At 47.0% G+C, this 13918-nt stretch overlaps 1 protein-coding gene across 4 annotated transcripts in view; it reads left to right on the plus strand.

The window, feature by feature from the left end:
• The window catches only part of POU2F3 (POU class 2 homeobox 3), a 76685-nt gene extending 65789 nt beyond the window's left edge, over positions 1-10896 (plus strand). For all 4 annotated transcript variants that reach the window (XM_082682530.1, XM_082682531.1, XM_082682532.1 and 1 more), the window contains 5 exons: positions 163-299; positions 1978-2139; positions 7319-7385; positions 8487-8619; positions 9577-10896. In XM_082682530.1, the coding sequence (XP_082538656.1) occupies positions 163-299; positions 1978-2139; positions 7319-7385; positions 8487-8619; positions 9577-9616 (539 nt within the window). In that variant the 3' untranslated portion in view covers positions 9617-10896. The remainder of the gene's footprint in view (positions 1-162; positions 300-1977; positions 2140-7318; positions 7386-8486; positions 8620-9576) is intronic.
• The last annotated feature ends 3022 nt before the right edge of the window (positions 10897-13918 follow it).

Below are 13918 nucleotides of genomic sequence, written 5' to 3' on the forward strand. Positions count from 1 at the left end.
GCCGGTCCCAGTTCACCTGTAGGGGGAGGGGGTGGGTCTTGAAAGAGCCACTGCACAGCTCACCAGGAAGCGGGGTCGGACCTCAAGGCCATGAACACAGAGCCTGGCCCAGCCAGTGCGTTCTCTTCTCTGAACTTCCTTTGACTTTCCGCCTCCTGACAGAAACCTCTCCATCAGAGCCCTCGATGAACACCCCCAGCTCTTTCCCTAGCCTCAGTGAGGTGTTCGGTAGGAAGAGGAAGAAACGGACCAGCATCGAGACCAACATCCGCCTGACTCTGGAGAAAAGATTTCAAGATGTGAGCAGCTCCTCCGGGCGGGAGCGGGTGGGCTGATGTACACGGTTGGATGAGCGGGCACACTCAGGGAAAGGGTCGCAAAGCAAGCACACACACCCCTGCTGCCCCCTATGTATGCCCATGAAGGGAACTGCCAACAACTTCTCTCCCCATGGACCCCTCTTGCCCTGACATTTTTTGGGGGCCTAATGTCCCTCTCACTGGGAGTCTTAAGGGATGACATCTGGGGTCCCAGAAGAGGGTGGATCTCTTGATCCAGCTGTGGCATAGCCAGGCCACCGTATATAATTTTTTTATTTTTTCTTTAAGTATAGTTGATGTACTATATTATGTTTCAGGTATGAGACAGGCATTCCACTGTTTTATACCTTACAAAGTGCTCATCATGATAAGTAGAGTTACCTGGAATTCTTTACTTTCTATGCATTGATTTATATATTTTTAAAATTATATATGTAGTAAATGCTCATTGTGAACAATTAGGAAAACCCAGGGAAGTAGAAGAAAAAAACCTGCCATTAAATGGCATCTACATGTCTTTCCTTCTCTTTCTCTCCTCCACGTGTGTATAAATGCTTGTGATCATGTTATACGTACGTTTGTTTGAACGTGTAGCAGAAGCATTTTCCTGAGCCAGTATGTGGCAGCTGATAACACCAGCTCGTGCCCCGTGGAAGCTGGGGAAGGGGAAGAGGGGGAAACAGGTGCATCGAAACAGCTTCTAGTTGGGATCCCTCAGGTACCAGCTTCCAGAGCTTCGGTTCACACCACACAGGGCCCTAGAGGACGTGCCATTGGCCTCATTTAACGTTGTGTGCCTGGGGCCTTCAAGACTGCTGCCCACTCCAGCAGATCCGCCAGGACATCTGGCTCAAGGATTCGACGGGCTGCTTCCTGCTGGCAGGATGACAAGAGCAGGCTTTTCCTGCTGATTAGGTTTCTGGAGCAAGGGAGGGAGCTAGAGGAAGGAGAGAAAGGGGCTGAGATCAAAGATTGGGTGGAAGGAGAGGATGGAACAAGAGAGTGTTTAATATATATAATAGATACATTATTATATTGATATATGACATATACATTATTATATTAATAGATGATATTTAATGTATAATATAATAGATACTTTATATATATATATATATATATATATATATATATATATATAATCCCCACAGTCTGGATGGATCCACATGCTTTGTCTTTATTTTTTCCTATTTTGAGGTAGGACAGGAAGTTGTAACACAAGAAAGGGATATCGGGGCATGAGGGGAACGTGGGTTTCGGGATTCTGCCTGCCCTGCACAACTCAGCAGCAGACTCCTCTTTTCAAAACTCCTGAAGGGAGAAGTGACAGAAGGGGAGAACATTGATGGCTCCTCTGTTCTGTGGCAGGCCCCACGCTGGACAGTTGACACACCCTTTCTTGTTTTATCCTCACAGAGATCCTCTCCAGGAGATATTATTCTCACTTCATAGGTGTAAGACTGAGGCTCAGAGAGGTTAAGGCAGTTTTCTAAGGATCCACAGTAACTGATAAAGCCAGTATTCCATCCTAGGTCTGATGCTATTCAGTCCATCTCTTGTTCTATCTTGTTTCCTTGGAACATCCGGCCCCCGTCCCCGATTCTTGACCCTCTTCCCTTTTCCTCCTGACCACATTCTATCCGTTTGGTGTCTGTAGAACCCCAAACCCAGCTCAGAGGAGATCTCCATGATTGCAGAGCAGCTGTCCATGGAGAAGGAGGTGGTCAGAGTCTGGTTCTGTAACCGACGTCAGAAGGAGAAGAGGATCAACTGCCCTGTGACCACACCCATCAAATCACCCATCTACAACTCCCGCCTGGTGAGTGCCGGGGACCAAGCTGCCACCAGGCACTAGGGGGAGGGACAGGAACGGTGCCTGGAGGACACCATGCTGGGGAAGATGGCAGTCAGGAGTTCCAAGCGGCTTGCCATAAATAAATAAATAAGCAGAAAGATGCCACCTATAAAATCTACAGCATATAAAGGAGAATAAAGAAGGGTAAGGAGATTGAAAATGCCTTTTTAACACCGAGGTCAGAGAGGACTTCCCTGGTCAGGTGACATTTGAGTGGAGCCCCAAGTGTTGAAAAGGAAAGAACTTTCTAGAACAAAGGATGTTCCAGGCAGAGGGACGAGCAAGTAAAAAGAGCTGACATGTTTGAGGAAGAGAAGGAAGCCAGTGTGGCTGGGGCAGGTTGAGGAAGGAGGAGAGAACGGGAGGGAAAGTCAGAGGAGTAACACAGAGCAGACCACCCAAAGCTCATGGAGGTCACTGAAAGGACCTTGGCTTTGAGTTTGGATGAAGTAAGCCACTGGAGAGCTAGGAGTGGAGAAGTCTGAGCTGGCTGAGGTGGGCTGCCGTGTGGAGAATAATCTAGAGGCAGGACACAGGTGAGGAAACACAATAACCAGGCTGTGCACAGAGGTAGCTTAGGCTAAGACGGTAGCCACAATGGAGATGAGAAGTGGTTGGATTCCGAATACACTTCAGCCATGGAGCCAGCAAGATGTGCTGTCAGCTCAGATACGGAGCACAAGAGATGAGCCCAAAGGGTTTTGGCTTGAGCAACCGGTGGGAGGTGTTGCCATTTTTTTTTTTTTTAAGGTGACAAAGAATGTCAGAAGTACAAATATAAGGGAAAAGACTAAGAATTTGGAACTGGTCAGCTTAAGCTGGACACTCATCTAAGCATCCAAGAATTGGATGAAATGCCAAGTAGACAGTAGTATCAATGATTCTGGAAGTCGGGGAGAGGTTAGGGCTGGGAATAATCTGCAATTTAGGGAGACCTGGAAGTAGGAAATATCTTCTCCATCCAGGGAGAGGTGGTGCCTAGAGGGTAGAGGTGGGAAGGTTCTTCATCCTTGGGGATGATGGGGTTGTAAGGTTAAGGGAATTAGGACAATGACATTGTCCTCAAATCTTCCAGCACTCAAAGATGGGAGAGATTCAGCCTTGTCTGGGGTGTCTCATACAAATGACACCATTGTTCATTCCTTCATCAAACATTCCTTGACCATATACCATATATTGATCTTCATGTAGAGTGCTGAGGGTACACAAATCTGTCCCCTGTCCCCGGAGGATCTTGCCACCTAGCAGAGGAGACAGACAAATAAACAAATGATAAACCACATGATAATTTCTCAAGGAGAACTTAGGGGTTGCAGGGAACAAAGCCTTGCAAGGTAGTGGTTAGAGAAGGCTTCCCCAAGGAGATAATTAATACCTGAGCTGAGTCTAAAAGGACAAGGAGTGAAGAGGCAAATAAGGGTGGGGTGGAGTTCTCATGCGGGAGAGTATGGGAACCGCAGGATGGAGCAGAGAGAATGAATGCATGACACGTCCCCGGAACTGTAGGTAACCACCTGTCCTGTGAGGGATGTTGAAAGATGAGGCTGGACAGGCAAGCAAGGCCAGACTGAGGCGACTATGAGCAATGCCAAGGACTGCGAAGACTTAGAGGAGTCTGAAGGATTTTGAGCAGACCATTGGCACCATCAGATGTGCCTGCAGCGTAAAAGGTGGTTTGAGAGACAGAGGACTGGTTGTAGGGAAACCAGCAAGGATATGTCTGCAATTACCCAGGAGAGAGGTATTGAGGGCCGAAACAAAGCTAGCGGGTAAGAATGAGGGGCTCTGAGAGACTCAAGAGATAATTAGAAGGTAGACTTATTAGGTCTTGGGTAATGAATGGGAGATTGGGTGGGGGGCAGGGAGAATGATGAAGGAAAGGGAGTACTCTCAGCTGACTCTTGGCATTCAGGTTGGGCTGATGGGGCAGGAGTTATGCTATAGATGTGACAAGCAAACACAAGGGGACGAGCTGATTTGGGAGTAGGTGGAAGTGATGATTCCTGTTCTTTATATCCTTATAAGGTGCAATGAAGCCTGTGGGACACCCAAGTGGGAATGTTTTTGGGTACCTGGAATTATGGGTCAGAAGGTCAGGAGAGAAGGTCAAGATGGAGACATGGATCGGGGAGTCATAAGCATAAGGTGATGGTTGAAATCTTGGGGGAGGAGGAGCTCAGTTATGGAGTTTGCACAGGGGAGCCAAGAGAAAAGTCTAGATCTTAACCTTAGGGATCACCAGCATCTGAGAGACAGGTACAGGAGGAGGATCAAGGGAAGACACTAAGAAGGAGTCTCCAGAAGAGGCAAGACATGGTGGTGAAGATGTGAAGAGGCAGTGAACCCCTCTAGGAGGGCTCTGGGAGCCCAGAAGAACACGGATCAAAACCATTCTAATTAGAATGGGGTCTGGGAGGGCTGACCCCCTAATCTGTTTGCAGAACAAATTAGAAGTTTGTGAGAACAGTACCCCAGGCTGGAGGAACCATCTGTGAGAAGGCACAGAATTATAAAACAACATGCTGCATTTGGAGAATCACAAGCACTTCCATCTGGCTGAAGCGAAGGCTTGGGGACTGAGAGGGGTTGATGAGGGCTGGCTCACGATGGGCCATAGATACTAAATTACCCTGCAAGCTCTAGGGAACCACTGAAAATTGGAAGTTGGAGGCAACATGATATTCATTCATGGTTCCTTTCTTAAATATTTATTGCATACCCACCAAATGTTTGGCACCGGGACACGGTGGTACACAGGATGCCTGAGATCTCTCTGCTGGCAGTCTGGCAGGGAAAGCAGACATTGAACAAAGGTTCTCTGGGATGAAATCTCCAGAGGAGGGGTAGGATTTAGAGGATCTAACCTAGGCCAGGGTGTCAGGGGCTTTGCTGAGGAATGACGCTCAAACTAATGGCAGAAGCATAAGTAGACAGTCATGGGGTTGGGGGTGCACAGGGAGGAGAGAGTGCAGGGAAGAACATTCTAGGCAGAGGAAAGAGTGTCTACGAGGGCCCTGAGGCTGGGCAGGGTGGAAAGAGGAAGCGTAGCAGGCTGGAATGGGCTGGAACCCAGGGAGGGAGAATGAGGAGGCTGGAGTGCTGGGCGGGGTGGGGGTGAGGTTCTGTCAGGCACATTAAGGAAATGGAACCATGGCAGAGGAGCATTGAAATCTTTAAACACGGGGCTAGGGGAGGTAGGTCCTCATTTTGGTTCAACCCCAACCCAGGACACCCACATGGAGAAAAGCAGTGGGAAGCATAGAGGAGCTGGGCAGGGGCCTGATTCCTTCTCATCGTTCAGGCAACAAGTATTGACTGAGCACCTGCAAAGTTCCAGGCACAGTAGCAGACATGGTAGTAGAACGCCATAGGCATCATACTGCGCCTGGGAAGCCAGCAGCCTAGTTCCGGAGAAAGATGTTAAATAAGTAATGACCGTTCATGCTCGTGATGTTATAAAGGAAGCAGAGAGACAAAGTGTTCTGACTCTGCTGCTCCTCAAGTCTCCTGGAGACAGCCTCGTTGGGGCTAGGACATAGTTTCTTCTGCTCTGATACGAAATGATCTCCGGGATATACAGTTAAGCCAAAAAAAAAAAAAAAAAAAAAAAAAAGAAATGGTACCAACCACTGTGGGCAGAATGCTACCATTTATATAAACAATTAAAAAGGGGGAGCCATTTTTACCAAGATATATATATCTGCTTACATATGCGTAGCCTACCTCCAGAAGGAAACAGAAGAAGCTGGTCACAGTGACTAAATACATTATTTATTTTAAAACAACAACAAATGTCATGGGTGTGCCAATAGGGAGGGGAGGAGGAGGAGGAGAGGGAGAGAGATGGTTGATAACATCTCTTACCACGGGGCCTCACACCTGTCCCCACCCTTTGTGGGCCCCCTGCCTACTGAGGAGGCTTCTTGTACACGGGCAGGTAAGTGAAGACAGGAGAACTGTAGCTGATTAGTTGGGAAATGAGTACATGCTGCATCCTGTTGCGAAGGGATGATCCAAACCAGGGAGGGGAGGAATCCCAGCTCCCCCGAGCAGAACTTCTTTCCAGCGTCCTTTGAAAACATCGATCGGACCTTCTCCTATCGGCGTGAGAAGAATGAAGGGGAGGCGAGGTACGCCGACTCCAGCTCAAATGAAGAAGAGGACAGTGTCCAGAGACGGTGGATGGCTTCCTTCAGGGGAGGAAGGGAACGAGCATTTAACAAACCTGGCACTCTTTGCCAGGCGTTGAATTGGAAGCTTTATGGACGTTATCTTATTAAATCTTAATTAAAAGGAAATATAAGGGAGGTATTACCTCTGTTTCGTGGATGAGAAAACCAGATCTCAGTGGGGTTAGGTCACTTGCCCAAAGTCACATGGAGCATTATGGTGAAATCAGGGTCTCACCCCTCGATCTGCTGGGCCCCCAAGTCCATTCTTTTTCTATTACATCTTGTTCTAGGTTGTGCTAAGGTAGTAATCTCAAGGGTTTAAACTGAATCCTCTTAAGTCCCTTCCCAATCTCAGAGTTGATGAAGCTGTGAGGTCTCCAGGACCAAATGAACAGTTTCAGGGTCCAAAGTTCAGCACCCCCCCCTCCAGTTTTTTTCTGGGGAGTGGAGGGTCCTCTCCTGTATCAGACTGGGAAGCCTGGAACAGGGTTGTCAGAGCTGGGCTCTGCTGCCCTGAGCAAAGGGATCTTTTATTTAAAAAAAAAAAAAAGAAGAAGAAGAAGAAGAAGAAGAAAGAAAAAAAAAAGGACTGGGGACTAGCGAACATCTAGCCAACCGATAGTGTCTGCCCCAGCAGGAGTCCAGAGGTGGCACCTCTTGTTACCCAGCACTCAGCACCGCAGACTCGCCTGGCCATGCTGAAGAGCCTTGCCAGGGGCCACAGCAGGGAGGACAGGGCCTGGTCTCAGCAGCAGGCCCCTGCCAGAGCAGGCTGGAGCTGGAGCTGAAGCTGCACATGGTCCAGAGGCCTTCTTGTGGAAGCGGGATAGAGCGTAGGTTTGGAACAAAGCAGTCATCAAGAAAGCTGAGCCCTGCTGTTTGCACTCTGGGGGCCCAGCACCCTGGGAGAAGCACTCAAGTTCGGACAAGGGAGCAGACACAGACATTTACAAGCTTCTGTTGCCTTTCAGGTCTCTCCCTCTGGATCTCTGGGTCCCCTCTCTGTCCCTCCTGTCCACAGCACCATGCCTGGAACAGGTGAGCTTTGCCATGGGGTTTCTGAATAGCTCCAGAAGCCCTTTCAACAGGGGGACAGTAGAGGTGAACAATAACTGCTTAGGTCAGCATTCCTTAAATGTCTTTCAAAGGCTATGAAAATCTGTGCTAGAAAAGAAGGGTTCCACCATCGAGTGAGTTTGGGAAATGCTGAAGAAGCCAAGTTGAAAGCGTCTGCTTTCTGTCTCATTTGCCACACTTCTCCGCACCAGAGTGCACTTAACAGCCCTGAAGGAGCTGTATGGAAGGCAGGGTCTTCCAAGCCAGTTTCCTATAGAACTCTACTTTTCAAAAAGTACGTAGAGCCTTTCAAAGAACGAGGAAGGTGACCATCTGTCTGGATGTGCCCAGGGCAGTCAGTGTCTGCCTCTTGTCCTGACCTAATGATCGAGAGCCCAGCTTCCCATTCCTCAAAGTCCCTTGGCTTGCTTGGATGGTAAGCTATCCGTCACCTTACTCACAGAACACTGTTTGAGAAATCCAAAAACGAGAATCCAAATCTGCCATTTCCAGAAGACAGAAATGTGTTTTGGGGAAGTGAAACAAGGCGCCACGGGCCAGGGTTAGTGAATGGCCAGGAACCGAGACTTGGGTCTCCTCTCTCCTGGCTGTGCTCTTTCTAGAAGACTGTGCATCTTTTTTGTGGAAATGGGCACACCAGAGAGGCTGTGCTCTCAGATTCTCTTTCCCTCCTCTGTTCTCTGTTCTCTCTCTCCCTCCTCCCCTCCTTTCCGAGAGCCCTTGTTCTGGGCCCCTCCCATCTCTTGGTCTGGGGCTACGTATGCCCAGCCCAGGGTGTGTCCTGGAGTAGGATGATTTTGGCATCTGTCCTTTTGCATTTGGCAAGTCTTGGACCTGCAGAACCAGCCACACCGTTCTCCAGGGCCCGTGCTGGGAAGAGCATTTATGATGAGAGCCCTCTGGGGCCGGGTGTTGAAGCTAATGTCCCCGGAGTGGGCAGATGGGTGGGACAGAGGGAGGAGTGGGAGTTCTCTGGGGAGACATGTCTGAGGGCCATGTCAGGAGGTCCCAGGACCCAGCAGCATTATTTTCCCCTTGTTTTTTGCCTCTGTTCATCCTCAGTAACGTCATCCTGTTCCCCTGGGAACAACAGCAGGCCTTCGTCTCCTGGCTCCGGACTCCACGCCAACAGCCCCACTGCATCTCAAAATAACTCCAAAGTGGCAGTGAGCTCCTCCAGTTTTAACTCTTCGGGGTAAGGTGGAGGAGAGAGTTCCGTGACATTCTAGCAGGGTCAAGGGACATGTGAGATGTTGGGTCCATACCTCTGAAAAGAAAGCTTGTCACAGGACTGGAAAGGGGAGTGGGGAGACGGGTGGGGGTGGGGGGGCTGTGTGGAGAGCCAGGCTGGACCATATCCCTAGGGAGTGGGCTTTAAAGAGAAACTTCGGCCAGTGAGCAGTCCTGGCAAGGAACTGATGTCAACAAAGCCAAAATTTCCATCCTCACTGGGAGGGTGGAAATTTCCAAACACTCCTATTAGAAAGGACCAGGTCCTTCAGTGGGCTTCGGAGCGCTCCACTTCCTGCCAGGAACCCTGTTCTCGGGGTGTTCTGACATGAGCCTGTGAGCCGGAGCTGTCCGTGTGGCTGACAGGAGAGAGGAAGTTTTGCTGTTCCCCGTCTGGAGCTCCTGCCTGTGAGGCAGTGAGGGCAGCGGCCTCGGGGACCCAAGAGTCTGCTCTAAAAGCTATTCTCAGAGCAGGTGCCTTGAGGGAGTCTTCCCTGACTCAGAACAAAGCAGAGGTTTGAAAGTTAGACGTTACCTTGTGGGAAGAGATTAATCCACTTGACCAAAACCAGGCCATTCAGCAAAGGTAGCCAGCCCTTACTGGCCTACAGGTACACAGTGCAAAATATTGGGACTCCTCAACCACTCCCACCAAAAAAGAAGGAAAAATCTATATAATGTATGTTTTAAAAACGTTTTGAGATAGAAGTCACACACCATAAAAATTACAATCTAAAACGTGAGATGCCTGGATTTTAGTGTCTTCACAATTTTCTATAACCATCACCATAATCCAATTCCAGGATGTTTTCATGACCCCCAGAAAGAAACCCCATACTCCTGTTAGGAGTTCACTGCCCATTCGTCTCTTCCCTCAAACCATTAGCAGCTTTATGGTGGACTTGCTTTTCCTTCCTTCCAGATCTTGGTACCGATGGAATCATCCCACCTACCTCCACTGAGACCAAAAAGTTTCTCGGAATCCACCTGGCCCTGTATGCCCCCCTGGAAGGAAGGGAATCATGCCCTCTCTGAATGGACAGATTACTGTCAGAAGAGTGGAAGAGAATCCCCACTGCCATCCCAAGTTCTTGGTTCTTCAGGTGTGAGGGCCTCCAGAGATCCAAACTGTGACTAAACCATGTGCTGGCTCCCAGTGCTCTTGAAACACATTCCCCCTCTCCCCGAGGTGTTCCCTGTTTTCACCTTCTTTCCCCGTGCTCCAACCCTCTAGCTCTAAATACTTCCCATGGTTTCCCTGTGGCAGTCGTCTTTCCGAGAAAGGATACCTTGTCATTATTTTCCAACTCATCCATGGGCTTCTGGGGACAGCGGTTTGACTGGTGTGCCAAACAACCAGAGGAAGAGATTACGGCTTGACTCTGAACTTGGCCACAATCGCTGAACTGATCTCTAAATTCTGTGAAAAGATTGGAATCTGATGTCTCCACCAAATCCCGGATGCTTTCTGTTGAGCAAACCTTTCCGACCGAATCTTCATTTTACTCCAGGTTTTCTGTAGCCCCGACCCCTTTTCTAGAACCGAATCCACTCATGATGGCCTTCTCCAGGTTCCCTCCTTTTAACAGAAGGCCGAGCCACCCTCAGTCCCCTGGGCGCATTTCTCTGCCCATAGGTGCTCTTCCGTGTGCTACACCTGCTCCAGAGTTCAGGAGTGTTATTCCTTCTCTCCTTCCTTGTCCTTATCTGGTCCCCCCGCCGCCCCCCCCCCCCCGGCTGCAGGAGGAGGAACACAAAAGCAAACATGTAACGATTATGTTGGCAGATTCCCTGTATATAGCCCCTTCTTGTGTTTGCAGCTACCTTCCCTCCATCATGTGGAATTTTCCAGCAAAATGTTTAACTCAGGTGTGAATTTTGAAGATATCTCTGTAATATTTTATCTCCTTTTTAAAAAAAGAGAAAGAAAGGAAAAAAAATGCCAAAGTGTGAAATACTGTGCTAGCTTCCACAAGAAGAGTTCCCACATGGGCTGGGAATGTTTGTTGACTTCTCGGGAACATTATCTCTAGTCTCCTTCTTTGTGGGCCAGTGTGTAGAGAAGCAACATGAAGCCGTTCCAGCAATGGTAACTTTTTTTTAGGGAAAAAAAAAAAAAAAAAGAAAAGAAAAAAGACTGTATATCCAAGAAAATGTTGAGATTCTAAGGAATCTCTCTGTTCCTAAATAAATTTGTATAGTTATGATATAAATGATTCCACTATTGATAAGAAAAGGTTTAGATCATTGTTCTGTGTCTTTTCTTGAGGGGAGGGATAGGAGTGCATATAGTGAAACGGGATTGGGGGAGCACCCAGCTGGCTCAGTCAGTAGAACATGCAACTCCTGATCGCAGGGTTGCCAGTTCGAACCCCACACTGGGTGCAGAGATTACTTAAAAAAAAAAAAAAAGGGAAGGGGGAAAATGTTTCAGGTTGGTATATTAAGTCTGTTACTCCCCGGACTGATATGCTAAAGATGACATACATACATTAATACAGGGCTTCAAAGAGTTCAGGGTTCTTACTCTTTTTGACAGAACTATCTTGAGGGCAGAGTAGCAGGAAACTGGTTGAAAGGGAGAAGATTTTTAAGTGGGAGGATGTTAAATGTTTAAGACCAAGTCATTCAGACTTTAAAGCTGGAGGCAGAGGCTGAAAAGCTCATATTGCAGATATCCTGAAGGTCAACTATTAAATATTCACAATGGGAAGCAACAGGTATGTAAAGGAAAGCATAATCCAATAATCAAATATATTTGGCTTTTGAATGCACTGTGACTTTTGCTGAGGGGCTGAGGGACCAGGAAGCTCTCCCGGTGGTTTTTCTTAGGTTAATAAAAATTTCAATAGCTACCATTCCTGAAGGATGACCTGTGGGAAAGGGAGGCCCTTCAAAAATGTCAAGGCTCATGGGGAAACACTGAAATTGGGATGAAACATTTGTTGTGAACAATATCTAAGTGCAAAATCTCTATGTAAATAATTAAGACTTAACTGTTTCCGGTGTTTGGGCCTTATATTCAGACTAATATTTCATGTCACGAAGCTGAAGAAGGAAGCCAACTTGTAGTGGTTGCTGTCTCAAGAAAAGATCCAGTTGGAAGGGACTAGGTATGCGGCCAAGAGACAACAAGAGGAGCCTTTGGGACTCATTTAAATCTATAAAGGGACAGCTCTGTGACCCAGGAGCCCATGGGTAGTTACATTGTCCATAATGCTGGTTTTCTCTCCCTTTCTTTCTTCCTTCCTTCCTTCCTTTCTTTCTTTTCCATCGCTGGATGGGTACAAACCACATACTGATTTTCATTCATTTCATCTTTAAAAAAGTTTTATTTTTTTAGAGCCGTTTTAGATATACACCAAAATTGAGAGGAAGGTACGGAGATTTCCCATACATCCCCGCCCCTTCACATACATAGCCTCCCCCATCATCTACTAGAAAGTACTTTTTTTTTTTTTTTTTTACCAAGAAAGAATCTACATTGACATACAGTGATTATTCAAAGTTCACAGTTCATCTTAGAGCTCACTCCTGGTGTTGCATGCGCTGCAGGTTTGGACAAAAACACAATGACCTATACCCATCCTTGTAATACACAGGGTATTTTCACTGCCCTAATCCTCTGTGCTCCACCTGTTCGCTTCTCTCTCCTACAACCTGCAACCACGGATCTCTTTACTGTCTCTAATAGCTTTGCATTGTCCAGAATGTCCTATAGTTGGAATCATAGTACATAACCTTTCCAGATTGGCTTCTTTCACTTAGCAATATGCATTGAGAATTTCTCCATGTCTTCATGGCTTCATAGCTCATTTCTGTTTAGCACTGAATAAATAATATTCTATTGTCTGGATACACCACAGTTTATGTATCCATTCCTCTACTGAAGGACATCTTCGTTGCTTCCCAAGTTTGGGCAATTAAGACGAAATCTGCCCTAAACATCTCTGTGTGGGGTTTTGATGTGGACAGAAGTTTTTAATTCCTTTGGGTAAATGCCGAGGACTGTGATTGCTGGATCATATGGTAAGAGTATATTTTGTTTTGTAAGAAGCTTCCAAACTGTCTTCCAACAGAATGTGGCTGCACCATTTTGCACCCCCACCAGTGTGTGGAGTTCCCGTTGCTCCCATCTGCCAGCAGCTGGTGTCACCAAGTGTTTTGGATCTTGGTCATTCTAATAGGTGTGTAGTAGTAGCCCAGCTGTTTTCATCTGCATTTTCCTGATGACATGATGTGGGACATCGTTTCGTGTGCTTATTTGCCATCCATATGTCTTCTTTGGTGAGGTGTCTTTTCAGGTCACTGGCCCATGTTTTAATCAGGTTATTTTCTTATGTTAAGAAAATGTTAAGAGTACTCTATTTTGGATAAAAGTCCATTATCAGATGTGTCTTTTGCAAATATTTTCTTCCAGTCCATGGCTTGTCCTCTAATTCTCTTGAATTTGTCTTTGGCAAAGCAGACCTTTTTAATTTTAATGAAGTCCAGCTTACCCATTATTTTTGTCATGGCTTGTGTCTTTGTTGTTGTTTCTAAAAAAACATTACCATACCCAGGATCATCTAGGTGTTCTCTTCCTGAAATGTTTCAGTCTTGCATTTTACATTCAGGTCTATGATCCATTTGGAGTTCATCTTTGTGAAGGGTGTAAGGTCCGTGTCTTGATGTGTTTTGTTTTTTGGTTTTTTTGGGGGGGGGGTTGCATGTGGATGTTTGGTTGTTCCAGCAGCATGTGTGGAAAACACCGTCTTCTCTCCTTTGTATTTCCTTAGCTCCTTTGTCAAATATCAGTTGAGTCTGTGTAGGAGGGTCAATTTCTGGGCTATTCGGCTACGGTTTCTATGAAAGAAATGCAGAATTGTAACCTCACTGCTCAGCCTCCAGTAGCTTCCGTTATCCACTGTCTTGGACCACTGTTTAACAGTCAAACCTGGGAGCAGGACCTGATTTACTTTTCTCATATGCATGATTCTATAAAATTCCAGCAAAGTTTAACCAAAGGTTGGTTAGCTTCCTCAGCAGCTAATTAGACACAAGAGAATCTATGGGCAAAAACCAGTCACTGTCCAGGCAAAAACAAAAAAGAAGAATTGCTCCGCTACTTTTCAAAATTTGCATACTTCAATTTTTAGTTGACTCAACACTGGTGGGCCCAGCTGTGGGCTTCCAACGCTAAGGAATTGTGGTGAAACTCAGAGAATGAGCTTAGTTCCAGGACTCAAGTTAAGAGTCTCTGCTTTGAGGGCGCCTGGGTGGCT

The sequence above is a fragment of the Mustela nivalis genome (assembly GCF_964662115.1).
Source record: "Mustela nivalis genome assembly, chromosome: 9".
NCBI lineage: Eukaryota > Metazoa > Chordata > Mammalia > Carnivora > Mustelidae > Mustela > Mustela nivalis.